Here is a 26098-nt window from a genome sequence, read left to right on the forward strand (position 1 = left end):
GGATAGTGCTTCATCAAAGCTCCAGCGGACCTCCTGTCGGTTCCTCATAAGAGCATACTTACATACGTTTTTCTTTAAATATGTATAATTTTGAGCTATTTGTGTTCGTTGCTGTACAATGATAAATCCTATACCATTAAAAGAATGTCCTTGGACGAATAAATAAATAAAATAATCTATTTTTGCACACAGTATCTGAGAAGTTCAATTGCTGCGCACAGGAATATCTCCGTGTGGAAGTACAATATCTATGGATCACTGGAAGGTTGACAATATTACGCCGGCTTACAGATGCGGTGAAGCCAAACATACCTGAAAATCCAGGCTGTGTGTGGCATCAATAGTTAAAAACAGCTAAAATGAAAAGTATTCCTACCCAACTGTTATGAATAAAAGTCTCATTTTATTACCATACAGAATTAATCTCCAACATGACAGATCAAGTGACATGTTGACATGTGTTTTATTTGGAGATAGCTTTAAGAAATGGGTGCGGGTGAGTGGGACAAAATGCTACCAGAACCAGAACTTCTTGGGAGATACTTCCATGAACAGTTCAAAGTTTTACCTGATCACCAAAGGTAGGACAAACACTTTCGTATGCTGTAGTGACGACTCCTTGTTTTTTTCCCTTTTTTTTTTGCCTGTGTAGAAATTTGGCTTTGCTGATTTTGATTGCAAATTAGTTTGTTGTGGTTACTGCCAAATATTCGTTACTAAGCAAATCGTCGAATGCCATTTGTTTTAGGAGAAAAGCGGAATGGAAGAAAGGGAAAACTGCAAAACTGTCGAAAGGAAAAGAGAAAAGGAAAGTCAAAGTAGAACCTTGTGGAGAAATTACAAATCTGTCAAATCCACCAGACGTTGAATTATCAACCAACGCATCAAGTTTCGCCGTATTCGCCAATGTTCGGCAAGCGGTGCTGGAGCGATGGGTTAAACAAGCCTGTCAGATTTACTTATCTTCTTCGTCCAGTGTTCCCGCAACCGATGGGAACAATGATGTTGAAAGTGACAGTGAAGATAACACAGACAAAGTCAGGGATAACATCTTGAAAGTTCCAAAGGTGTGTTCTTATAGAATTGCACTTCAATGTTTTTTTTCCCCTCCAGACTTAGATTGTCTGACACTACAGTCCATTCATTTGTGTATGGCACGAGAAATAAATATTCCATTTATTTGTAGGTGTCACACAAATACATGCTTCTGTAAAAAGGAGTAGTGAACCTTTGAAGCCACAGAGTCACATGCCTCTCTTCCAGCTCTTATTTGTAACTAGGCCAATTGCCTGATTTTTACACCATGATAAAAAGTGTTGTCATTCATTTACCACTATATATTTATATATTACAGTAGTACTTGCTGTAATTAAAGACTATTTAAAGTAGGTCCATTTGTTTTGTAAGTAGATTGTTCACTTGATGCAGGTTTAATACCTTCTGTATCCCTTGTATGCTTAATTACAAAGATATAATTTGAGGCTGTACTCATTCATCCACTTTAATATTACTTAATTCAAGAAAATTAGCTTGTCCACATGATGCCTGCAGTTATTGTCCATTAATTCTGTAAGATAAATAGTTCCCCTTTGCTGACATTGTGTAATGTTTTTTCAACAAACTTGATAAAGTAAAACTAAGTGAAGCTACTTAATATCACATTGTTTATTTAATAATTATGTACACAGTAATAATAAATGCTTAGTTATCTGTATCTGATGACGTTCGCTGTTATAATTTATGTCAGTTCAGGATTAACACATACCAAATGAAACAGGTTTTCTGTTATTTATATCAACAATGCATTTCAAGTGCTTAAACCTTCATCATCAGGTGTATTTTTATGTATTAGTTTGACAATACATGTCATATTATGACTTTGGCGTAAACTGTGGCATTGTCTCAAGTGATAACAGGCTCGCCCGCATCTCGTGGTCGTGCGGTAGCGTTCTCGCTTCCCACACCCGGGTTCCCGGGTTCGATTCCCGGCGGGGTCAGGGATTTTCTCTGCCTCGTGATGGCTGGGTGTTGTGTGCTGTCCTTAGGTTAGTTAGGTTTAAGTAGTTCTAAGTTCTAGGGGACTGATGACCATAGATGTTAAGTCCCATAGTGCTCAGAGCCATTTGAACCATTTTTGATAACAGGCTCACCTCACACTTTTAAGCAAAGATGATAAAGAAACTTACTTTCTCTGCTGTAACACATCACTAATAAACTACCACAGCTTGTAAACAAAGGTGCTGTCTTGTTTCCAGATACCATCTTTTGTTTACAAAGTCTGACAGTTTATATGCGATGTGTTATGACGGACAAAGGAGCCTGTGACCACTGGACACAGAGCCACAGGTTACCTGAAAGTCGTAACACAACATGCACACGTTATACTAATACAAATTAATCCCCCTGATGATGGAGTTCTAAACCTGTGAGAGGCACTGTGGAAATAAATTAAACAGTGACTGGTAACAGTAAACTTGATGTTTCATTCGTTGTCAGTAACAGTCACAGTAATGCTTATCCTAAAACGTTCACATTTAAAGTAAAAATAACACATGCATCCAACAGACTTATTGTGTTTGTTAGTACTTCATTAAACAACTGCGATATTTTTAAAATGAAAATTGCATAACTGTGAAGGTTATTTAATTTAGTATTTAGTTGTTAAATCAACTACAGAACACAATAGGGCTGTTCACTTAAATATGATGAACCTTTGGTGTAGGTTAGTATATCATGGAGTTGCAGACTGTTTATGATCAGGGTCCCCATTAGTGGATATAAAAATTAATAATCAATATTATACAGTGACAGATGATGGAGCACTTATAGGAGAGAAATCAGAAAAACTCACGTCTAGTGATCACTTTGTGCTTTCTGATGGCTGTATACCATTGAAATAGTTCCAGGTGTTTCTCCAGTAATATTCCTTAAAAGGCTGCTGTTATTATTGTGAAAATGGAGCTAGCGCTGTATTACTCATTACCTTGCTGCAGACACAATGCTCAACCAAAAAACATTACAAATTAGTGTCATTGTAAATGGAAAATTGTAACTCAGAAATGAATCAAAGGCTTAAACCCATGTCATATAAAACTCATGCCAGATATATGTGAACACTATAGCACACATTACCCTATTTATGCAAGCTTAGAACCGTATCATTAGTGACTGTTACATGTGGAAACGAGCATTATAAACTGTTTTCTTTCGAAAATGCTTGACAATGATTGCATAGGACACCTTTATATTAATTACTAAGTTTTGTATTCCTCTGTAAATGAAAATGAGTTAAAAATATGTTAATTCTTCCACTTCCTTCAGGACCAGTCCACCTAGGATTTGGAGACGGCAGATTTGCAGATCAATTCTTTTCTCATGTGTTAACTTACTATTTTTTCTCATGGTTTTCCATCACAAGGATACACTCACTGTGGATCTGTGGAACAAACAGAATACCATCTAATTTGATCATGCATTTTCTCTGAAACAACTGTCAACATCTCTATTTTCATTGTCTTGTTATCAGAAGCAGTCTTTCTTTGAATGTTTTGTATTTGCCAAGATCTGGTTAATATTAGTTCCACATTCTGTTCTTCAATTATGTATTTCTTTGAAATATAAGACTACATCTTTGAAGGTCCACAGAAATTTCTTTTGTGCCTCTGGAATTTTAATCTCATCAACTTTTTGATTGGTTGGTGTTTCACAACAATGCAAAGTCAGAATTTCATATTTTTATGAAAATAAAGTGGTATTTCTTTCGTCTCAGTAATTGTTATGAACCTGTTTACTTTGTCAGTAATATATCTGAATATTTTGTTATGAATATAATTGAGGGAAACATTCTACGTGGGAAAAATATATCTAAAAACAAAGATGATGAGACTTACCAAACAAAAGCGCTGGCAGGTCGATAGACACACAAACAAACACAAACATACACACAAAATTCAAGCTTTCGCAACAAACAGTTACTTCATCAGGAAAGAGGGAAGGAGAGGGAAAGATGAACCCACATCCTTTCGTCTTTCCCTCTCCTTCCCTCTTTCCTGATGAAGCAACCGTTTGTTGCGAAAGCTTGAATTTTGTGTGTATGTTTGTGTTTGTTTGTGTGTCTATCGACCTGCCAGCGGTTTTGTTTGGTAAGTCTCACCATCTTTGTTTTTCGAATATTTTGTTATTTGTATTACACCCCAAACACTTGAAGTCTGGGAATCGTTCATGTAGATATTTATTTATGACTTCTTAAAAAGTCACATGAGTTTTCTCACCTGTTTCTTATTGTTCCGCTGAAATGTTATGCTTAATTCTGTAGGTTATGTGCAGCATATTGCAGGTTGTCTCCTGTGTCTTGAAGGATGTCTTACTAGTTGCCAAGTAACATATTTTTAATACCTTATATAGTGAAACTAACCCATAATAAAAGGTTAGGAAAAGGACTGTGGTACATCTGTCTAACACTCCTATTTATTTTAATAGCTTTTGTGTTGGTATTCCGATTCCCACAGTAAATTTCATGCAGTTTTATCTGAATATTGTCTCATTCTAGATGAGTGCAATGTACATGTTTATCTTAATAATTTTCTTCAGTTATCTGTTTGAGAATAGAAACATCACATATGGCAGTGCACCTGCTCCTCCTAAGTCTGCATGGTGGTTAAAAAAATACATTAGGGATTCTTTGCTGTCTGTCTTGTAATGTACTTTATAAGCAATACTCGGGTGAATTAATCTGCAGTAGCTCTTAGCCTTGATTTTTTAAAGTGATCTTTCCTGTACCCACATCATATGTCATAATTTTTTCAGAATATATTACATTTTATGGTTTCATTTTCATTTCTCCACACTTGATGAGCATATTATAAATTAATTGTTCATTAATTTTCAGATAGTTGGTGTTGGCCTAAGAAGTGTGTTTGAATTAATTCGAGAGAGTCGGTCGTCACATCCTGTGCTGTGCACCAAAGCACTTGGTGCTCTACTAGATGTTGTTCAGGGCCAGCAACCTGAGGGTCTAAAGAATGAACCAGCTGAAGTGATTGGTAATATGCAAAATACTGTTTACGCTTGTGGTATTTTTATTATAGTTACTTTTATGTTAAATTGCTGAAGTGATTGATAATAGGCAAAATACTGTTTACGCTTGTGGTATTTTTATTATAATTGCTTTTATGTTAAAGTGATACACACTCCTGGAAATTGAAATAAGAACACCGTGAATTCATTGTCCCAGGAAGGGGAAACTTTATTGACACATTCCTGGGGTCAGATACATCACATGATCACACTGACAGAACCACAGGCACATAGACACAGGCAACAGAGCATGCACAATGTCGGCACTAGTACAGTGTATATCCACCTTTCACAGCAATGCAGACTGCTATTCTCCCATGGAGACGATCGTAGAGATGCTGGATGTAGTCCTGTGGAACGGCTTGCCATGCCATTTCCACCTGGCGCCTCAGTTGGACCAGCGTTCGTGCTGGACGTGCAGACCGCGTGAGACGACGCTTCATCCAGTCCCAAACATGCTCAATGGGGGACAGATTCGGAGATCTTGCTGGCCAGGGTAGTTGACTTACACCTTCTAGAGCACGTTGGGTGGCACGGGATACAGGCGGACGTGCATTGTCCTGTTGGAACAGCAAGTTCCCTTGCCGGTCTAGGAATGGTAGAACGATGGGTTCGATGACGGTTTGGATGTACCGTGCACTATTCAGTGTCCCCTTGACGATCACCAGTGGTGTACGGCCAGTGTAGGAGATCGCTCCCAACACCATGATGCCGGGTGTTGGCCCTGTGTGCCTCGGTCGTATGCAGTCCTGATTGTGGCGCTCACCTGCACGGCGCCAAACACGCATACGACCATCATTGGCACCAAGGCAGAAGCGACTCTCATCGCTGAAGACGACACGTCTCCATTCGTCCCTCCATTCACGTCTGTCGCGACACCACTGGAGGCGGGCTGCACGATGTTGGGGCGTGAGCGGAAGACGGCCTAGCGGTGTGCGGGACCGTAGCCCAGCTTCATGGAGACGGTTGCAAATGGTCCTCGCCGATACCCCAGGAGCAACAGTGTCCCTAATTTGCTGGGAAGTGGCGGTGCGGTCCCCTACAGCACTGCGTAGGATCCTACGGTCTTGGCGTGCATCCGTGCGTCGCTGCGGTCCGGTCCCAGGTCGATGGGCAGGTGCACCTTCCGCCGACCACTGGCGACAACATCGATGTACTGTGGAGACCTCACGCCCCACGTGTTGAGCAATTCGGCGGTACGTCCACCCGGCCTCCCGCATGCCCACTATACGCCCTCGCTCAAAGTCCGTCAACTGCACATACGGTTCACGTCCACGCTGTCGCGGCATGCTACCAGTGTTAAAGACTGCGATGGAGCTCCGTATGCCACGGCAAACTGGCTGACACTGACGGCGGCGGTGCACAAATGCTGCGCAGCTAGTGCCATTCGACGGCCAACACCGCGGTTCCTGGTGTGTCCGCTGTGCTGTGCGTGTGATCATTGCTTGTACAGCCCCCTCGCAGTGTCTGGAGCAAGTATGGTGGGTTTGACACACCGGTGTCAATGTGTTCTTTTTTCCATTTCCAGGAGTGTATTTTGTTATAAAGAAATATTCACCTAAATGGAGAGGGAACTTAACTTGACTCTGATGAACACACTTGACAGTGCTAATTTAAAAGAACTGACAGATTATATTTCCATATAGGCATATTTGAGATATTATGACAGAATTGTGTATACTTTCTTCAGTACTGAGTAACATTAATTATAAATGATTTAGAGGTAAAGGTAACTAACTCACTGAATAGTAGACTTGCCTGTCAATGACTCAATATCTCTACTGTTTGGTGAGTTGTTACTTTTATTCCTGATTCATTCAGCTATGGGAGAATATCTCAGTAGTAGGAGAAATGAGATAGGAGGAAGACTACTTGAGTCGTGCTGTAAATTTCAATTAGTAACAGCAAACACACTGTTGGAAAATCACAATAGGAGAAGATATATTAGCAAAAGGCCTGGAGACATTGCGAGATTCCAGCTGGATTACTTTATGGTCGGACAGATTCCAAAATCAGATATTGTGTTGTAAGGTGTACCTGGAAGCAGATATAAACTCAGACCACAATTTAATAATGATGAATAATAGACTGAAACTTAGGAGAATCAAGGTGGAAAAAAGTGGAATACTGAAATAGTGAGGAATGATGAGATGCATTAGAAATTCTCTGATGGGTATCACTTGCTGACAAGTATGATCGTCTTTTTCGAAATTTAGTTTCTGTGGGATCTTAAGTAGCTATAGAGGCCAATCCTGAAGCTGCAGAGTTTTCCACATTTCCTGGTGGGGCCTGCTTCATAGTGTCGTTTATCTTCAGCAGATCCCATTGTTTCATACCATTGTGGTTGTCAGCTTCTATTTTCCGCCTCAGTTGCTCGAAGTGCTGAATTCCTTCCCATCATGTTGAACAATTAAGTGCAGTAGTTTCCCAGCTATCAGTTTCAGTTCAACATTTTTTCATGTTGTCCCATTAATACATCTTTGTATTGCTTTTGTTGTCTTTCTAGTTTCCTTTGATCATCCTTTAGCTGGGAATACATAATTTGTTTTGATAGATGGGATCCAGGCATACATACAGTGTGGCCTGTCCAGTGTAGCTGATGCTAGATGATTGTGGTTTCAGTGCTAGTAAAGTTTGCTTCTCTCAGAACACTGGTGTTAGTGTACCAATCTTGCTATTTCATCCTTAGTATCCTACTCAGGCAGTGCTGATGGTACTTTTCTGGGGATCGTATGTCCCTTCTGTAATTAGTCCATGCTTTGCACCCATATGTCAGAGATGATATAATAGTGGCTTGGTATACATAGAGCTTGGTCATAGAGCTGATGTTAATCATTATCAAAGATCCTTACCTGAAGATTAACAAAAGCATAACTGGCTCATTTCGAGGAGGTATTGGATTTTGGCATCAATATTTGTATTTGCGGAAAGATGGCTGCCAAGGTATTGGAAGCATTCTATGTTCTGCAGGATTTTATCTTGTACTGTGAGTGTTGGGGGCGACAGAGTTAGGCGCAGGTTGATGTAGGATCTGCATCTTCTGGATGTTGGAAAGCTTAGTCCAGTGCTGGTATATGCTTCATCGAATGCATTTAAGATTGATTCTAAATATTTTTCTGACTTTGGCAAGAATGACTTTATCATCTGCGTGTTGAAGTTGAATGATGGCTGTAGTGGATACTTTAGTCTTAGCCCCTAGTCTACTGAGATTGAACAAACCACTGTCAGCCCTGTGTTCTGTTTCTATGCCCTTTGGCAGTTTCCTGTTGACAAGATGAAGTATGATTCCAACAAATATAGAAAACAGTGTAGAAGCTAACACACAAACTTGCTTCACACCTGCTGTGATTTCGAATTTTTTTCCAGCACTATTGTTGACATAACCATACCATCCGTGTTGTTGTGCAGCAGTCTAACAATGTTAATGCATTTCACAAGACATCCTATTTTAGGTAAGATCTTCCACAAGGCATTTCTCTTGACTCAGTCAAAGGCCTTTACAAGATGTGTGAATATCATGTACAGTCTTTGCACTTGTCCTGCATTTGTCTGGCACAGAAAATCATATCTGTGGTACTGCATTTAGGTCAAAATTCACACTGTGTTTCAGGCAAACAGTCTGCAGCAAGAGGTATGAGACAGTTGGATAGAATTCGAGTAATCATTTTTCCAGCAGCAGATAGAAGGTATATTCCATGGTAGTTACCATAGTCAGTTCTGTTACCTTTTTTCAGATGGTAACTGTCGGTGCATCTATGAAATTAGGAGAAATGTTTTCAGTGTTCCATTTTTAACAGTAAACATTAGTATATGTTCAGCAAGAATACGTCCACCTTCCTTGAAAAATTCTGGAGAGATTCCACCTGATCCAGCAGCTTTGTTGTTTTTGAGTAGTTTAATAGTTTTCACACAACTTCTTGCAGAGAAGGGACTTTGCCAAGGTGAAGTTTTGTAGGTTTTTGCAGAAATGTGGAAAGTGTTGTGTCATTCATCTCTGGATCTTTATTCAAGAGTTCATGGAATTAGTGATGAGTGATAAGTTGTGCTCTGAACATTTCATGAGCAGAAGAGTTCCGTTAGAACTGCATTTCACTACCCCAGCATTTCCAATTACTTTGGGCCATATTCTTGAGCCTCTACTGACTTATTTATTGCAGTCTCCCAAGAGGATGATTTTGTCATCATTGGGTTTTATTGTTGGAGGTATTTCAAGTTGTTAGTGGAAGACTTCGTTTTCATCATCTGCACAAGTGAGATTCTGAGTGTATGCACTTGTAACTCTATTCGTTGGTAATTGGTGACTTAAAGGTGTAGGCTCATGAGTCTCACTTTTGCCAGAAGGTAGCTCAGAAAGGTGTGGAAAGAGTTTGTTTGTGGTAGCAAAGCCAATACTACGAATACAGAGTTCATGAATTTCTTTTACTTTCCAAAAGAAAATGTAGGCATCTCCTTGTTCTTTGATTCCTTTGCCTAGTCCTTTAGTTTCATCTAATGATGCAATATCAATCTTAAATCCCTGCCCTCCTGGTCAATTTACCATATCATTATCCATTAGAGTTCAGATGTTCCAAGTAGCAAAGTTCATGTTTTTTTCTGTCAGCTGCGTATGGTGTACCTGCTCAGTGTGGCTTAAGGCACCTTTTATAGCCCCCTTCCCATTAGAGGTGAGCAGAGGGGCTCCGGAATAGGCCTGCTCAGTCACAAATGCAACACATGATTTGCTTTAAAGCACCTCTTCAAGCAGAGTGGCCGTCACACATTCATCGCTTACATGTCGGTTTATCACTGTGAGCTCCAAGACTACATGATCCTGCTCCCGTCACAACTCTGCAATTGCTGCAGGACTTGTTAGGTTGTGCTGTTGTTCTCCAGAAGATGCCTGTGTGTGATGTCATTTAGTGTGGAAATGTTGCTGCACAACAACACTCATACATTTCTTGACGGGATCGAGACCTGTACCCAGTGGCATGATAGTTACGAGGACTGGAGATTCCAAAACTGCAACAACCTTCATCTGCCTTTCCAGCAGTCAGGGAAACTTCGGTTGTTTTTGTACCTGGTCTACCATTTTGAACTTTAAGACCCTACCGGCTCATTCACTTTCCTAGGAGGCAGTTGGTGTAGTAGAGTGGACTTTTCATACAGAGAGTATATTGAGCATTTTCTGTTAGGGGTTTTTGTTTTTATTTATTTATTTCTCCATCCATAGATAATGTAAATTGTATGGATGTTGTCAACAAATAAATACATAAAATAGAGACACAGAGATACATAAACGTACACAATTACACCCATAAATAGATACATACATTTCTTGTCATACTGAGTTGCCCCTTTTGGACATTGTATTTCACTTTTCTATTGAACATATTGTAAAATGCCTCAAATTGCAGAATTAATCATGAGCACAATTGTCAAAAAAATTTTCACATCATTGTAGGTAATCCTTTACGGTATAAAAACACTCTTCTAACAAATAATTTTGGAGAGTATTCCAGAAGGCATGTATGTCACTTTTGCCTTTGATTTTTTGTGGAGGTTTGTTGTACAGTTTAATTCCATTATATAGATCACTGTTTTGCTTTTTTTTTTTTTTTATTGAGATGTAAGTAGTGGCTGGATCTGGTTAATGTTCGTGTAGAGACCTGTTCGTTGGGTACTGATCAGTGTTCTTTTTAATGTGGTTCTCTTTTGGAACAGTCAAAACTCCCTTAGATTTAAACAACTCAGTGCAGTGAGTCCCCTTACTACTGTTTATCTTAATTTGTACAGCCCTTTTTGTAGCTTAAAGATTGTTTGTCTGTTCTGCTCATTTGTTCCCCGAAACATTATCCCAAAACTCATCACAGAATGGACATATGCAAAATATGTTGCTTCGAAGCATGAGCTAGTACACACAGAATTTATCATTCCAAGTGCAGAACATGCTGAAGCTAGTCATTTCCTGAGGGCAGTTACATGCCCAGTCCATTTTAGTTGTGCATCAACATGCATCCCTAGAATTTTTGTTTGTGATACACATTCTATGAGCTCATCTTTAACTTTTAAAAAGTTTGGGTTTTCTGCTTATGTGGAAACTAATATGTTGTTTTTTGCATTTAAAGTTGTTGTTGTCTACCAATCTGATTACATGCATGAGTGTTTCTTCAGCTCTGTCCTTTAGTACACTTGGTGATGTATCACTTGGTGATGTCACTGACATCAGCAAACAATACTGTTTCACCGTATTTGACACTCTGGGGAAAATCATTGATATACATCAAGAAGAGTTTTGGGCCAAGCACACTTCCTTGGGGGACTCAAATATTAATGTATTCTGGGTCAGAAAGATAGTTTATGGTATGATTGGAGTTAGTTTGAGAGACCTCCACCCGTTGCACTATGTTTTTCAGGTATGTATGAAACCTCTTATTTGCTGCCCCTCTTATACCTAGAACTTCTCATTTAACAGAATTGTGTGGTGTACTGTATCAAAGGCTTTGCTGAAGTCAAGCAAGACACCTGTTATGTGATCTCCTTCATCTGGTGCTTCCAAAACCACATTTGTAAAATGAGCTGTAGCTGATTGTGTTCTTTTACCAGGCCTGAACCCAAACTGTTCCTTACACAGAAGATTGTACTTTTTTTAGGTACCCCATAAGTCTAATTTTCATTATAGTTTCCATTAATTTTGAAAATGATGACAGTAAAGAGATGGGCCTATAATTTTCTACATCTATTGCTTGTATATTTTTTGAGGTGTTTTTCTTATTCCTATTTGGTCTGGTGATGCCGTTGAGACTGTGCGTTTGGTTTTGAAGTTATTGTGGTGTTTTTTTAATTTCCTTGGCTATCATTTGCACCAGATATTCTTTACCCAAGCTGTTCAGGTGTTGTGTGTGGAATCTACATCCTGTATCACACACGTCAGTGCATTTCACATTTTTAAAATGTGTGCAAACTGATTATTGGCACTTTGTATTTCTGTATTAACACACGACTGCCTCATGAGATCATGGCGAATATTCACAATTACGACATTTGTATGTGTAAGATTTTTCAGACACTGTTTAAGATCATATGTAGCATTTGCCGTTTCATTTTTGTATATGTTGTTGGAACCTCCCAAATGTATGACAAAGTCTTTATCATGTAGATTTTTTTTTATCTTTGTAGATGCCATCATGTTTTTAATTTCACCAAGTGGGGCTCCTGGTTTCACTATACCACATTAATATATATTAGTTTTTCTCTTAGTTTATTTGCAAGACCATGACCATGACCATGGCGGGCTGAAAGCACAGACAGTTTGCTATTGCATTTTACAGTCTGGAAGTCATTTTGTGTCATTTCACTAAGCACTTCAGCTCAACTTTGGGTCAGCAGATTTGCACTGTCCACGTTTAAACTTGGTTTCTTATTTGTCAGCATTGACAGATTTTCTTCTCCTGCTTTATTCACATTTTCCTTTTCCTCTTCATCTCGTTTACAAGAACTACATAGGCCTGTAGTTCTACAATTGTCAGCAGAAAGTACTTGAAATAAGTTTTCGTGTACAGAGCTTATGTTAGTTTTACAGTTTTTTTTTTTTTTATGTAGCACTTTTTTCTTGCTGCTATTACATGTCACATGTGTCCACTTTTTTTGTAATGGTTGCACTACTGTGCAGTAATTTTAGTGTGTTCAGTTAACTTTTTTCGAGCTGTAGTTTCGCAATATCCATTTTTAAAGCACCGATAATAAACTATAAACTAGTTATGCACTCATTCAGTTTGCTAATTTCATCCTTACAGTTTTCACACAATTTCTTTTTAACAATAAAACTGATGTTTTTTTTTTTTTGGAAAGACAGATTCTTAACTTTTGTCCTTGCCGCAGTCTTATATGTACTCCCTTAGTCTTCGGGGATCCCTGCTCAGCCCACAAGACAGTGGGTGCCATCTGTATTAGCCCCAGAAAGTGGGGTTGCCTCTTCAGCAAGCTCCGCCATTGAGATCTTCACTGTACTCTGGCAAAGAGCCCTCACAAAGAGAAATTTTCTGAGGTACTGCTATAATGAATACCACAATAAGCAGTTCAGTTGAAGAAGAATGTACACCTCTAAAAAGGGCAATCACAAAAGTTGAACAAACAGACATAAGTACATAAAAGATAACTGTGGAGGAACCTTGAGTAACAAAAGAAATACTTCACTTGATTGCTGAAAGAAGGAAGTACAAAAAATCTTAAAGAAAAAAAACAAGAATTCAGCAATGTACATCACTTAGGAATGAAACGATTAGAAAATGTAGGAAAGTCAAGACAGAATTGCAGCAGGAAAACTGAAGTAATCAGAAAATAAATGGTCATCAGAATGACAGATTCAGCATATAGCAAAGTCAAAACAACCTTCAGTGAAATTAGGAACAAAGTCTTTAACATCAAGGGTGCAATGGGAATTCTGCTGTTAGTTACAGAGGAGAGACTGAGAGCGAGAGTATAAGAGATGGAAAAAGTACTTTGATGGTCTCTGTAAGGGTGGGGAAATGTCTGATGATGTGATAGAAAAAGAAATTGGAGATGTTCTGGAAGACATAGGGGATCCAATATTAGTGTTTGAGTTTAACAGGGTTTTGGAGGACTTTCAATGAAATAAGGCAGAAGACATAGGCCACATTCTATTGAAATTTCAGCAAGCGTTGGGGGAAGTGGGAATGAAATGACTTTTCACTTTGATTTGTAGTACCTGTGAGTCTGGAAACATATTATCAACTTAAAAAAAATATTGTTCTTACAATCCCAAAGATAACAAGGAAAGATAAGTGTGAGGAGTGCCTCATAATCAGCTTAACATCTCAAGCGTCCTAGTCGATGATGCGAATAATATAAATGAATGGAAAAGAAAAGTGAGAACCATTTAAACGGTGATCAGTTTGGCATGAGTCAGGTTCATAGGATTTGTTGATCTAGGAAAAGCATTCAAAAATGTAAAATGGTGCAAGATATTTGTAGTTATCAGGAAAGTAGGTGTAAGCTGTAGGGAAAGAAGGATAATATATAATATTTATGGGGAACAAAAGGGAAAAATAAGAATAGAAGGCCAAGAGTCAGGTACTTAGATTAAAAAGGGCGCGAAGACAGGGATGCAATCTTTCATCCCTACTGTTCAATCTTGTACATCGAAAAAGCAATGATGGGGGGGGGGGGGGGAAGGTCCACCGTGAAGGATAACATTTTTAACATTCACTGGTGACATTATCATCCTCAGTGAAAGTGAGGAAGAGTTACAGGATCTGTTGAATGGAATGAATAATCTAGTGAGTACAGAGTATGTATTGAGAGTAAGTTGAGTAAAGATGAAAATAATGAGAAGAGCAAGAGACTTAACTGCTATTGACCTATATGAATGATTTACTGGAACTTTAGAGACTTTTCATAAACAATAATGTTTGCTGAAGACACAAGTATATTGATACGTGGACCAAAACACATTCATATCAGATGTAGCCATGATAATAATAGAACAGGATTGCAACTAACAGCTTAAACATTAAAACTCATATTTTGCTCGATAGGTGCGCCCACACACACACACACACACACACACACACCACACACACACACACACACACACACACACACACACACACACACACACACAAGAAAACTTGCTAGCTTTTGGAGTAATCCCTTTTCAAGCTAGAGTAAAACACACACACACACACACACACACACACACACACACACACACACACTGGCTAGTAGCTTGGAGGAAGGCAGCCAGTTGGCCATTTAGGAATGCAGAAGGGAGGGGTGGCACATACATGATCTCGGCAAGTGATGCAAAATTGTTGGAGGCGGTAGGTGGCAGCGCACACTGAAAGTGATATGAGGTCATGAATTGCGAGAGGGGTGACAGGACAGAGGAAGAGGTAACTGTGGGGTAGAGGGTGCGGGGACAGTGGGTTACTGGAATTGAGGACAGGATTATTAGAGGATCAAAGGCTTTGTGGTATGGATATACGTCCCATCTGTGCAGTTCAGAGTAGCTGGTGGGGGAGGAAAGGATCCAAATGGCTATGGTTGTGAAGTGTGCTCAGCTGCATGTTGAGCCATCGGGTGATCAGCTTTGTTCTTGGCAACAGTTTGGCAGTAGACAGCTTGTTGGCAGGCATACTAATATAAAAAGCTGTGCAGTGATTGCAACAGAGCTGGTATATGATATGGCTGCTTTTACATGTGGCCCAGCCTTTGATGGTGTAGGATAAGTCAGGACAGGACTGGAGTAGAAAGAAAAAAGTTGACAAAATTGGGGCAGGGATTAGTGATCATGATGTCATCATAGTGGCCATGTTCACAACATTTAATAAATCAGTCAAGAAGGCTAGGAGGGTTCTTGCGCTATAAAGAGCAGATAAGCAAAATACTAACATGAATTCTTTACAGACGAATGGAAAATCTGGTAGAAGCCGACCTCAGGGAAGATCAGTTTGGATTCCGTAGAAATATTGGAACACGTGAGGCAATACTGACCCTACAACTCATCTTAGAAGCTAGATTAAGAAAAGGGAAACCTATGTTTCTAGCATTTGTAGACTTAGAGAAAGCTTTTGACAATGTTGACTGGAATACTCTCTTTCAAATTCTGAAGGGGGCAGGGGTAAAATACAGGGAGCGAAAGGCTATTTACAATTTGTACAGAAATCAGATGGCAGTTACAAGAGTTGAGGGGCATGAAAGGGAAGCAGTGGTTGGGAAGGGAGTGAGACAGGGTTGTAGCCTCTCCCCGATGTTATTCAATCTGTATATTGAGCAAGCAGTGAAGGAAACAAAAGAAAAATTCGGAGTAGGTACTAAAATCCATGGAGAAGAAATAAAAATTTTGAGGCTCGCCGATGACATTGTAATTATGTCAGAGACAGCTAAGGACTTGGAAGAGCAGTTGAACGGAATGGATAGTATCTTGAAAGGAGGGTATAAGATGAACATCAACAAAAGCAAAATGAGGATAATGGAATGTAGTCGAATTAAGTCAGGTGATGCTGAGGGAATTAGATTAGGAAATGAGACACTTAAAGTAGTAAAGGAGTTTTGCTATTTGGGGAGCAAAATAACTGATGATGGTCGAAGTAGAGAGGATATAAAATGTAGACTGGCAATGGCAAGGAAAGCGTTTCTGAAGAAGAGAAATTTGTTAACATTGGGTATAGATTTAAGTGTCAGGAAGTCGTTTCTGAAATTATTTGTATGGAGTATAGCCATGTATGGAAGTGAAACGTGGATGATAATTACACTCCTGGAAATGGAAAAAAGAACACATTGACACCGGTGTGTCAGACCCACCATACTTGCTCCGGACACTGCGAGAGGGCTGTACAAGCAATGATCACACGCACGGCACAGCGGACACACCAGGAACCGCGGTGTTGGCCGTCGAATGGCACTAGCTGCGCAGCATTTGTGCACCGCCGCCGTCAGTGTCAGCCAGTTTGCCGTGGCATACGGAGCTCCATCGCAGTCTTTAACACTGGTAGCATGCCGCGACAGCGTGGACGTGAACCGTATCTGCAGTTGACGGACTTTGAGCGAGGGCGTATAGTGGGCATGCGGGAGGCCGGGTGGACGTACCGCCGAATTGCTCAACACGTGGGGCGTGAGGTCTCCACAGTACATTGATGTTGTCACCAGTGGTCGGTGGAAGGTGCACGTGCCCGTCGACCTGGGACCGGACCGCAGCAACGCACGGATGCACGCCAAGACCGTAGGATCCTACGCAGTGCCGTAGGGGACCGCACCGCCACTTCCCAGCAAATTAGGGACACTGTTGCTCCTGGGGTATCGGCGAGGACCATTCGCAACCGTCTCCATGAAGCTGGGCTACGGTCCCGCACACCGTTAGGCCGTCTTCCGCTCACGCCCCAACGTCGTGCAGCCCGCCTCCAGTGGTGTCGCGACAGGCGTGAATGGAGGGACGAATGGAGACGTGTCGTCTTCAGCGATGAGAGTCGCTTCTGCCTTGGTGCCAATGATGGTCGTATGCGTGTTTGGCGCCGTGCAGGTGAGCGCCACAATCAGGACTGCATACGACCGAGGCACACAGGGCCAACACCCGGCATCATGGTGTGGGGAGCGATCTCCTACACTGGCCGTACACCACTGGTGATCGTCAAGGGGACACTGAATAGTGCACGGTACATCCAAACCGTCATCGAACCCATTGTTCTACCATTCCTAGACCGGCAAGGGAACTTGCTGTTCCAACAGGACAATGCACGTCCGCATGTATCCCGTGCCACCCAACGTGCTCTAGAAGGTGTAAGTCAACTACCCTGGCCAGGAAGATCTCCGGATCTGTCCCCCATTGAGCATGTTTGCGACTGGATGAAGCGTCGTCTCACGCGGTCTGCACGTCCAGCACGAACGCTGGTCCAACTGAGGCGCCAGGTGGAAATGGCATGGCAAGCCGTTCCACAGGACTACATCCAGCATCTCTACGATCGTCTCCATGGGAGAATAGCAGTCTGCATTGCTGCGAAAGGTGGATATACACTGTACTAGTGCCGACATTGTGCATGTTCTGTTGCCTGTGTCTATGTGCCTGTGGTTCTGTCAGTGTGATCATGTGATGTATCTGACCCCAGGAATGTGTCAAAAAGTTTCCCCTTCCTGGGACAATGAATTCACGGTGTTCTTATTTCAATTTTTAGGAGTGTAGTTTGGACAAGAAGAGAATAGAAGCTTTCGAAATGTGGTGCTACAGAAGGGTGCTGAAGATTAGATGGATAGATCACATAACTAATGAGGAGGTATTGAATAGAATTGGGGAGAAAAGGAGTTTGTGGCACAACTTGACTAGAAGAAGGGATCGGTTGGTAGGACATGTTCTGAGGCATCAAGGAATCAACAATTTAGTATTGGAGGGCAGTGTGGAGATTAAAAATTGTGGAGGGAGACCAAGAGATGAATACACTAAGCAGATTCGGAACGATGTAGGTTGCAGTAGGTACTGGGAGATGAAGAAGTTTGCACAGGATAGAGTAGCATGGAGAGCTGCATCAGACCAGTCTCAGGACTGAAGACAACACCACCAACAACAACAACAACAAGCAGATGTTAGCATCTCACGTAGACAATGAACTGACAACACTTAGTTCCAGTATGATGGACATAGAGGAATTATGGGCAAGTTTAAATGGATTGTAAATATTGCTCTGGGCAAGTATATGCCTATTAAGTGAATTAAGGATGGAAAATACCCATCCTTGTTTAATAACAAAATTTGGAAAATATTGAGGAAGGAATAGCTGTTCCACTCTTTGTTCAAAAGAGATGTGCAAATGAAGGCAGGCAAAGGTTACAGGAAGTTCATGTGTGTGTGAAAAGATCTACGTGCAAAGCATAGAACAAGAGATAGCACAGTTTTAGAAAGCACCGCTCACGGAAAACTCAGCTCGCCCTTTTACAGCTTGATCTACTTTAAACTACTGATGAAAGGCAACAGGCACATTCCATATTTCTAGATTTCTGAAAAGTATTTGACATGGTGCGCCAATGCAGACTGTTGATAAAGGTATGAGCATATGGAATAGTTTCCCAGATGTGTGAGTGGCTCGAATACTTCTTAAGTAATAGAACCCTGTGTGTTCTCCTTGATGATGAGTGTTCATCAGAGGCAAGGATAGCATCAGGAGTGCCCCAGGGAAATGTGATAGAACTCTGATATTTTTTATATATATAAATGATTGGACAGACAAGGTAGCAGCAATCTGTGGTTGTTTGCTGATGGTGCTGTGATGTATGTGAAAATGCAAAGTTGAGTGACTGCAGAAGGATACAAGATGACTTAGACAAAAATTTTAGTTGGTGTGATAATGGTAGCTAGCTCTAAAGGTTGAAAATTTTAAGTTAATGCAGATGAGTAGGAAAAACAAGTTCATAATGTTCAGATACAGCATTAGTAGTGTCCTGCTTGGGACAGTCATGTCATTTAAATATCTGGGCATAATATTGCAAAGTGATATAAAATGGACTGAGCATGTGATCATTGCGGTAGGGAAGGTTAGTGATTAACTTCAATTTATTGGGAAAATGGACTGTTAGCAGAATACGGAATTGGTGGGTTCAGGAGGGTAATACAGAATGACGTGCTAGATCCCAACGGCCTCGTATCACTAGCAGTCGAGATGACGGGCATCTTATCCGCATGGCTGTAACGGATCGTCCAGCCATGTCTCGATCCCTGAGTCAACAGATGGGTATGTTTGCAAGACAACAACCATCTGCACGAACAGTTCGACGATGTTTGCAGCAGCATGGACTATCAGCTCGGAGACCATGGCTGCTGTTACCCTTGACGCTGCATCACAGACAGGAGCGCCTGCAATAGTGTACTCAATGATGTACCTGAGTGCACGAATGGCAAAACGTCATTTTTTTGGGATGAATCCAGGTTCTGTTTACAGCATCATGATGGTCGCATCCGTGTTTGATGACATCGCGGTGAACGCACATTGGAAGTGTGTATTTGTCATCGCCATACTGGCGTATCACCCGGTGTGATGGTGTGGGGTGCCATTGGTTACATGTCTCGGTCACCTCTTGTTTGATTTGACGGCACTTTGAACAGTGGATGTTACATTTCAGATGTGTTACGACCCGTGGCTCTACCCTTCATTCGATCCCTGTGAAACCCTACATTTCAGCAGGATAATGCACAACTGCATGATGCAGGTCCTGTACGGGCCTTTCTGGAGACAAAATGTTCGACTACTGCCCTGGCCAGCACATTCTCCAGATCACTCACCAATTGAAAACATCTGGTCAGTGGTGGCCGAGCAACTGGCTCGACACAATACGCCAGTCACTACTCTTGATGAACTGTGGTATCGTGTTAAAGCTGCATGGGAAGCTGTACCTGTACCTGTACGTGCCATCCAAGCTGTGTTGGACCCAATGCCCAGGCGTATCAAGGCAATTATTACGGCCAGAGGTGATTGTTCTGGTTACTGATTTCTCAGGATCTATGCACCCAAATTGCGTGAAAATGTAATCACATGTCAGTTCTAGTATAATATATTTGTCCAATGAATACCCGTTTATCATCTGCATTTCTTCTTGGTGTAGCAATTTTAATGGCCAGTAGTGTATTTTGCGTAAGGATCATGAAGGTAAGGTACGAGAAATTAGGGCCCATATGGCGGCATACAGATAGTTGTTTTTCCCTTGCTTTATTTGTGAGTGTAACAGGAAAGGAAATGACTAGGAGCAGTACAGGGTACCATCCATCATGCACCTTACGGTGGCTTGTCGAATATGTGTGTAGATCACCTGATGGCAAAACATGCAGTTGAACACAACATGCTCAACTTTCAATGGCTGCTGCACAATCCAGGCCATTTGGATCCTTTCCTCTACCACCAGTTTCTCTGAACTGCACAGATGGGAGTTATATCCTTAGAACACGTCATTCGCTCCTGTAACCATCCTCTCACCAGTTCTGGTAACCCATTGTCCCCACGCTCTACACCCAACAGTTTTCCCATCCTCTGTCCTGTCACCCCATCCCAATTCACAATCACAGGTCACCTACAATGTGCGCTGCTCCCCACTGGCTCTAACAACTGTGCATCACATGCCGAGTTCACGTACCTGCCACCCCTCCCTCCCGTATTCGTAGCCACAAACCAGCTGCCTCCCTCTGTGTTAAGCTGTTAGTTATCCACAACCTACCACTCTCTCTCTCTCTCTCTCTCTCTCTCTCTCTCTCTCTCTCTCTCTCTCTCTGTCTCTGTCTCTCTCTCTCTCTCTCTTTTTCCGCCCTACCTGACACAACTTCCTCCACAATCTAGTCCACCTGCTGAAATGCAGCACTGGCACTGTTCGTCTGGCAGGCCACGTGTAGAGAGTAGAATAGTCAAGTGTGTGTGTGTGTGTGTGTGTGTGTGTGTGTGTGTGAATGCACATGTGTGCATGTCTGTCTGTCTGTATGTTTTACTCTAGCTTGAAAAATTTTTACTCCAAAAGCTAGCAAGCTGTTTTTCTTTTTGTGTGTATCTGTCAATGACTCAACACTTCTACCTTTTGGTGAGTAGTCTCATTTAATCCAAGAGTGTTCACATTTTACCAAAACTGTCCCACAGCGTTTATAGATACCAGAAGTAGAGATCAATGGGCGGTCACAGGATGTCTTCATATGGGAAGTTTCTAGCCGTTCTGATGGATAATAAACTGTGGATGCACTAATATGTGGATAAATTAAGTGAAAATCTCAGTTCTATCTGCATTTCACTTAAAAGTCTCTCTCATTATGTTTATCTGCAGATAGCATTGCTAGCATTCGTAGCATGCTTTCATCCAATACTGTTCTATGGCGTAGTCTTCAGGAGCAATGGAGTTAAAGTCAGAGAAGTATTCTGCAAAAGTGTGTATGTGCTGTAAGGATCTTACCAAAGCTTCTTCATAGACTTAGAAATTCTCACATTTATGTGCCAGTGCATATATTCCCTAGTGGTATTTGCTATTCATAACAAGAAAGAATTTAGGATGAACACTGCAATTCACAAACTAGAAATAAAAATAATTTCCAAAATTGACTCTGCATATCTGTCTTGAGTTCAGAATGGAGTTTTACTCTCCAATGCAAAAAGTGATACCGTAACAAGTTGCTGGTAGACAGCATGCAGGAAAATGAAAATCTTCACATATTTGAAAGCATAGTGGGAGGCTACCTCATTAACCACTACTCCCACGACTTCTCAGAATATTTGTACCCAGGGATGTAAATTCTGCATATTAAGCAGACACTGAATTTGACAAGGTATAGAAATCCAATAGCAGCCTGTATAACATAAAGACTTTGTTTAGGGTATTAGATAAAGAATAGCAGATAGATAGTATAAGAAAAGGATCAGTAGCTCTTTTCAAAGTAACTTGTTGCCTATGAATATACTGAGTTATTTTAATGAAAGTTCAGCTGCTCACAGTGGTCCAGTGTGGGCTGTTATTATCATTTGACAGCAAAACTTGGCAGATATGCTAAGGTCCGATTTTTGCTGGAAAAAAAAAATTAGTTTCAGCTGTGGCCACCAGGTTCAAATCTGTACTGTGCACTGTTTGTATGACATGGGTATTGAGAAGAGAGATTTTGCATTGTTAGTGGAACTATTTTATATGAATGGCAGCAATTACAGTGCTGCATTGAGAGAGTGTCTCTGCCTGGAAGGTCTGAGGAGAGGCCCAATATCATTCAATTGTTTAAAGAACATGATTATGAAATTCGAAAACACGGGTGAACTTGGTGTGGCATCTGGAAGAGGAAGGCGTCCTATTCTGGTGGAAATTATGGATGAGGTTGCTATTGCTGTAACTAACCATTTAGCAGGTGGCTAAGTGCTCATACAGTGTTATAAGAATTCTCCATTCCATGGTCAACATTGTGGGAAGTTTTGAGATCTGTTTTACATTGATACCCATACAAGATACAGATAGCAACTGGAACCTCATAATCTGCAGCAGTGTTCAGAGTTTGCTGTTCAGTTTCTGGATTGGATCGAAGACTATGACATGTGGTCGGGCAATATTCTATTTGATGACAAGGCACATTTTACATTACAAGATGCAGTGAATACACAGAACTAATGAATTTGGTGTACCATTAAACCACATGTTGTACGCAAAGAGCCATTGCATTCGCAATATGTGACTGTGTGGTGTGGATTCACAAGCACCTTTATTCTCAGTCCGTTCTTCTTTAAGGGGTTATGCCTTGAGGGCCTGTCAAGTGTACTGTGACATCTGTATGTTACTGAGCCCTCCTTGTACAGCATGGTGATTCCCGCATTGGACGAGCACAACTCTGTGGAAACCACTGTTTTCATGTAAGATGGGACAAAACCTCATGTTGCTTGCCCAGTGAAAGATCTGTTTAATGCAACCTTCTCTAAGTGTTCTATATTCAGAGATTGCCTGCAAGATCACGTGAATTGAATCCAGGTGACTTTTGGCTCTGGGGATATCTAAAAGAATGTATTTATCAGGGATATGTTCAGTCTGTACTTGATCTGAAGGCCAGTATTCAGGAACACATTGCTCAGAGTCCACCAGAACTACTGCGAGCAATTGTTGATCACTTTGTTTCATGGATGCAGCATCTTGTCGATATTGTGATGCTCATACTGGACAAATTCTGTAAGTGGCAGTTAATGACAAAGTCAACACTAAGCCTTTCTCATTTGTTTGACCTTTTCTGCCCACTTCCCATTCCTAATCCGTTATGTATGGAAACATTTTTGTATGTCTTTCGTGCATTTACAATGCAAGATATGTACCTGGTGACAAAAATTGGAACTAATTCTTTTTCCAGCATAAATTGGTTCTGCATTAATATATCTACCAGTTTCTCTGCCATTCTATAACAACAGCCCTCACTGGACCTTTGTGACTATTTGCACTTTTATTATAACCACCTGCTACACACATAAAGCAATTTATAAGTGACTACTGCAACTATCAGCATGAGTAGATTATTTGCTGCTAGTATACTTTACAGAAGTAGCCAGCAGTGGATGCTTGCATCTTTGGATGTATAACTTGACTGCACATCCCTGAAACCTCTTCTTCATGATGGAATTTACAGAAAATGATGTGTGAGTGAAGGAAGGAGGTAAATTTGATAACAGCAGTAACAGTGTGCTATGTTTTTGTGCTGAAATGTTATGAGTTCCTGAATTCATTTTGTGTGTGCACGGTGTGTTACAGATGTTTGCTCCACAGTAAAAGATTTCACTGTTCGCATTTCAGATGCAAAGTGCCCGTGAAAATAAGTACTGCAGATGACATGTTATTTGTCTGTAACTATTAATCAATTGCCCTTTATTCTCTCTCTCTCTCTCTCTCTCTCTCTCTCTCTCTCTCTCTCTCTCACACACACACATACACATACACACACACACACACACACACACACACACACACACACACACACACACACACACACATGCACACGAACACAGTGTCATCATTATAATTTGTGACATTTTGTGAAATTCTGTGTATTTGTCTTGAGTTAGGAACTTTTGTCGTGCTTCTTTTGTCACATACTCTTAATCCTCTTCTCCAAGAAGTATCCAATTTCCTTAACCCTCTTCTCCACAAAATATCAAATTTCCTCTATTGTGTATTATTGTTGGTGCACATTTCTTACAGAATATTAGCTAAAAAGATCGTGAAAGAATGAATGCACTGGAATGTGAGTAGTGGAAAACAAAAAAGTTATCGTGTTGACCTCTGCTTATAAAATTCATTGTAGGACAACCATTTATAAAATTTTGTCTTGCTATTCCAAAATATTCATCATATGGTTCAACAGGTAGTAAAGGCATACATTTGATGAGCAATTCCTCATAGTGGGCCATGTTATTTGTAGTCTTTAATTTTGTTGAATACATGTTACCTAGAAGATCCAGCAAAATGACTACTGCTTCATTTCTCTGTTAAATTAATACAGAATCTGAATACAGATTTTGATCTGCTGGCATTAAACTTACAAAGCACTTGTTCAAATATTTTGAAACATTAGGCATTCTGCTCTGCTGTTAGCTGATATGGTGCCCAACAACTGCCAACATTCCAGAACATAAACTCATATGGAAGACTGCTATCAGTCCAGTTCAATGTGTAAATAGAATGTAGTGGTAAGTGAAGTGTCGGGGCTGTCTTTGGTAAGTTGCTGAACACAAGACATTTTTTCATTGGTAACAGGGTTGCTGACTTGCTGACACTAGGGCTGAGCTTTTTTTCCATCTATGAGAACATTTCATTCACACTAGAATTTGTTCAAATCTTGAACGACTATGACTTTAAAATTACAAGAATATTCAAAAGCCAAATACAAGTTTGCAGTGGTCTTATGCACATTTATGGCAAAAGAACTTTGCAGGAGAATGATTCCTTTTCAGTTCCATTGCTAACAATAACTGAATTAACTAAATAAGGTGCATAGTATGGCAATGTAGTTTGTTTCAGGACTTCTGCATCATACACACTCTTCAAAATTGCAATATTAGATTGAATAGGCTACTTCTGTTGTGGGTGTATGGGTATTTCTTGGAAGTGCAGCAACATGAAGGTTGAACTGCCATCACCTTGAAGGTTTGTTTGAATATTGTGACACTTTACTAAACTTTGTCCTATTGGAGGTGGTGTACCTTTTGCATTCTGCCATCGCTTGAACTGACTTGCCCAGCCAGTTCTAGGAAGATCTGTAATTTAACTTGGACTCATAACCATGGTGCAACTTGAAATTTCAATATTTATGTGCGTAACCATTGTAGCTTTGCTGTGTAAAGGCATCGCTTCACTTTGCATATCCTGTTGTTGTGACAGTGTGTGGTTCGAAGATTGGTTTGATGTACCTTTCCGCACTAGTCTTTCCTGTGCAAGCCTTTTCATGTCCGAATAACTACTGCAACCTACTCTCATTTGAACCAGCTTACTGTAGTCAACCCTTGATCTTACTCATTTTTACCTTCCACATTGCCCTCCTTAACCAAATTGACAATTCCTGGATCCCTCAGGATGTGTCTTGTTAGTAGGTCCCTTCTTTTACTCAAGTTGTGCCATAAATTTCTTTTCTCCCCATTCAGTTCAGTATCTCCTCATTAATCTTCAGTGTTCCTCTGTAACATGACATTTCATAAGCTTCTTTTCTCATCTTGTGTGAACTGTTAATCAACCAGATTTCACTACTGTATGAGGCTACAGTCCAGAAAGATACATCCAGAAAAGACTCCCTAACATTTAATTTTCTGTTAGATGTTAACAGATTTTTCTGTTTCAGAAATGCTTTCCAAGCTTTTGCCAGTCTGCATTTTATATCCTCTCTACTTTTCAGATCATCACTATTTTTCTACCCAAATAACAAAATTCATCTCCTGCTTTTAGTGTTTCATTTCATAATTTAATTTCATGGTTTCATAATTTAACTTTGTGATTTAGTTTGATTTTGTTTGATTTCCATTGTTTTATTTTTAATGATATTATAACTTCCCTTCAGGACACTGTCTGT

The 26098-nt window shown here is 40.5% G+C and overlaps 1 protein-coding gene across 1 annotated transcript in view; it reads left to right on the forward strand.

The window, feature by feature from the left end:
* Positions 1 to 259: 259 nt before the first annotated feature.
* LOC124613548 (E3 ubiquitin-protein ligase MYCBP2-like) overlaps positions 260 to 26098 on the forward strand; it is a 798425-nt gene continuing 772586 nt past the window's right edge. Inside the window, exons 1-3 of the mRNA XM_047142259.1 lie at positions 260 to 581; positions 749 to 1067; positions 4889 to 5042. Of these exons, the coding sequence (XP_046998215.1) occupies positions 487 to 581; positions 749 to 1067; positions 4889 to 5042 (568 nt within the window). The 5' untranslated portion in view covers positions 260 to 486. The remainder of the gene's footprint in view (positions 582 to 748; positions 1068 to 4888; positions 5043 to 26098) is intronic.

Source organism: Schistocerca americana, chromosome 4 (genome assembly GCF_021461395.2).
Source record: "Schistocerca americana isolate TAMUIC-IGC-003095 chromosome 4, iqSchAmer2.1, whole genome shotgun sequence".
NCBI lineage: Eukaryota > Metazoa > Arthropoda > Insecta > Orthoptera > Acrididae > Schistocerca > Schistocerca americana.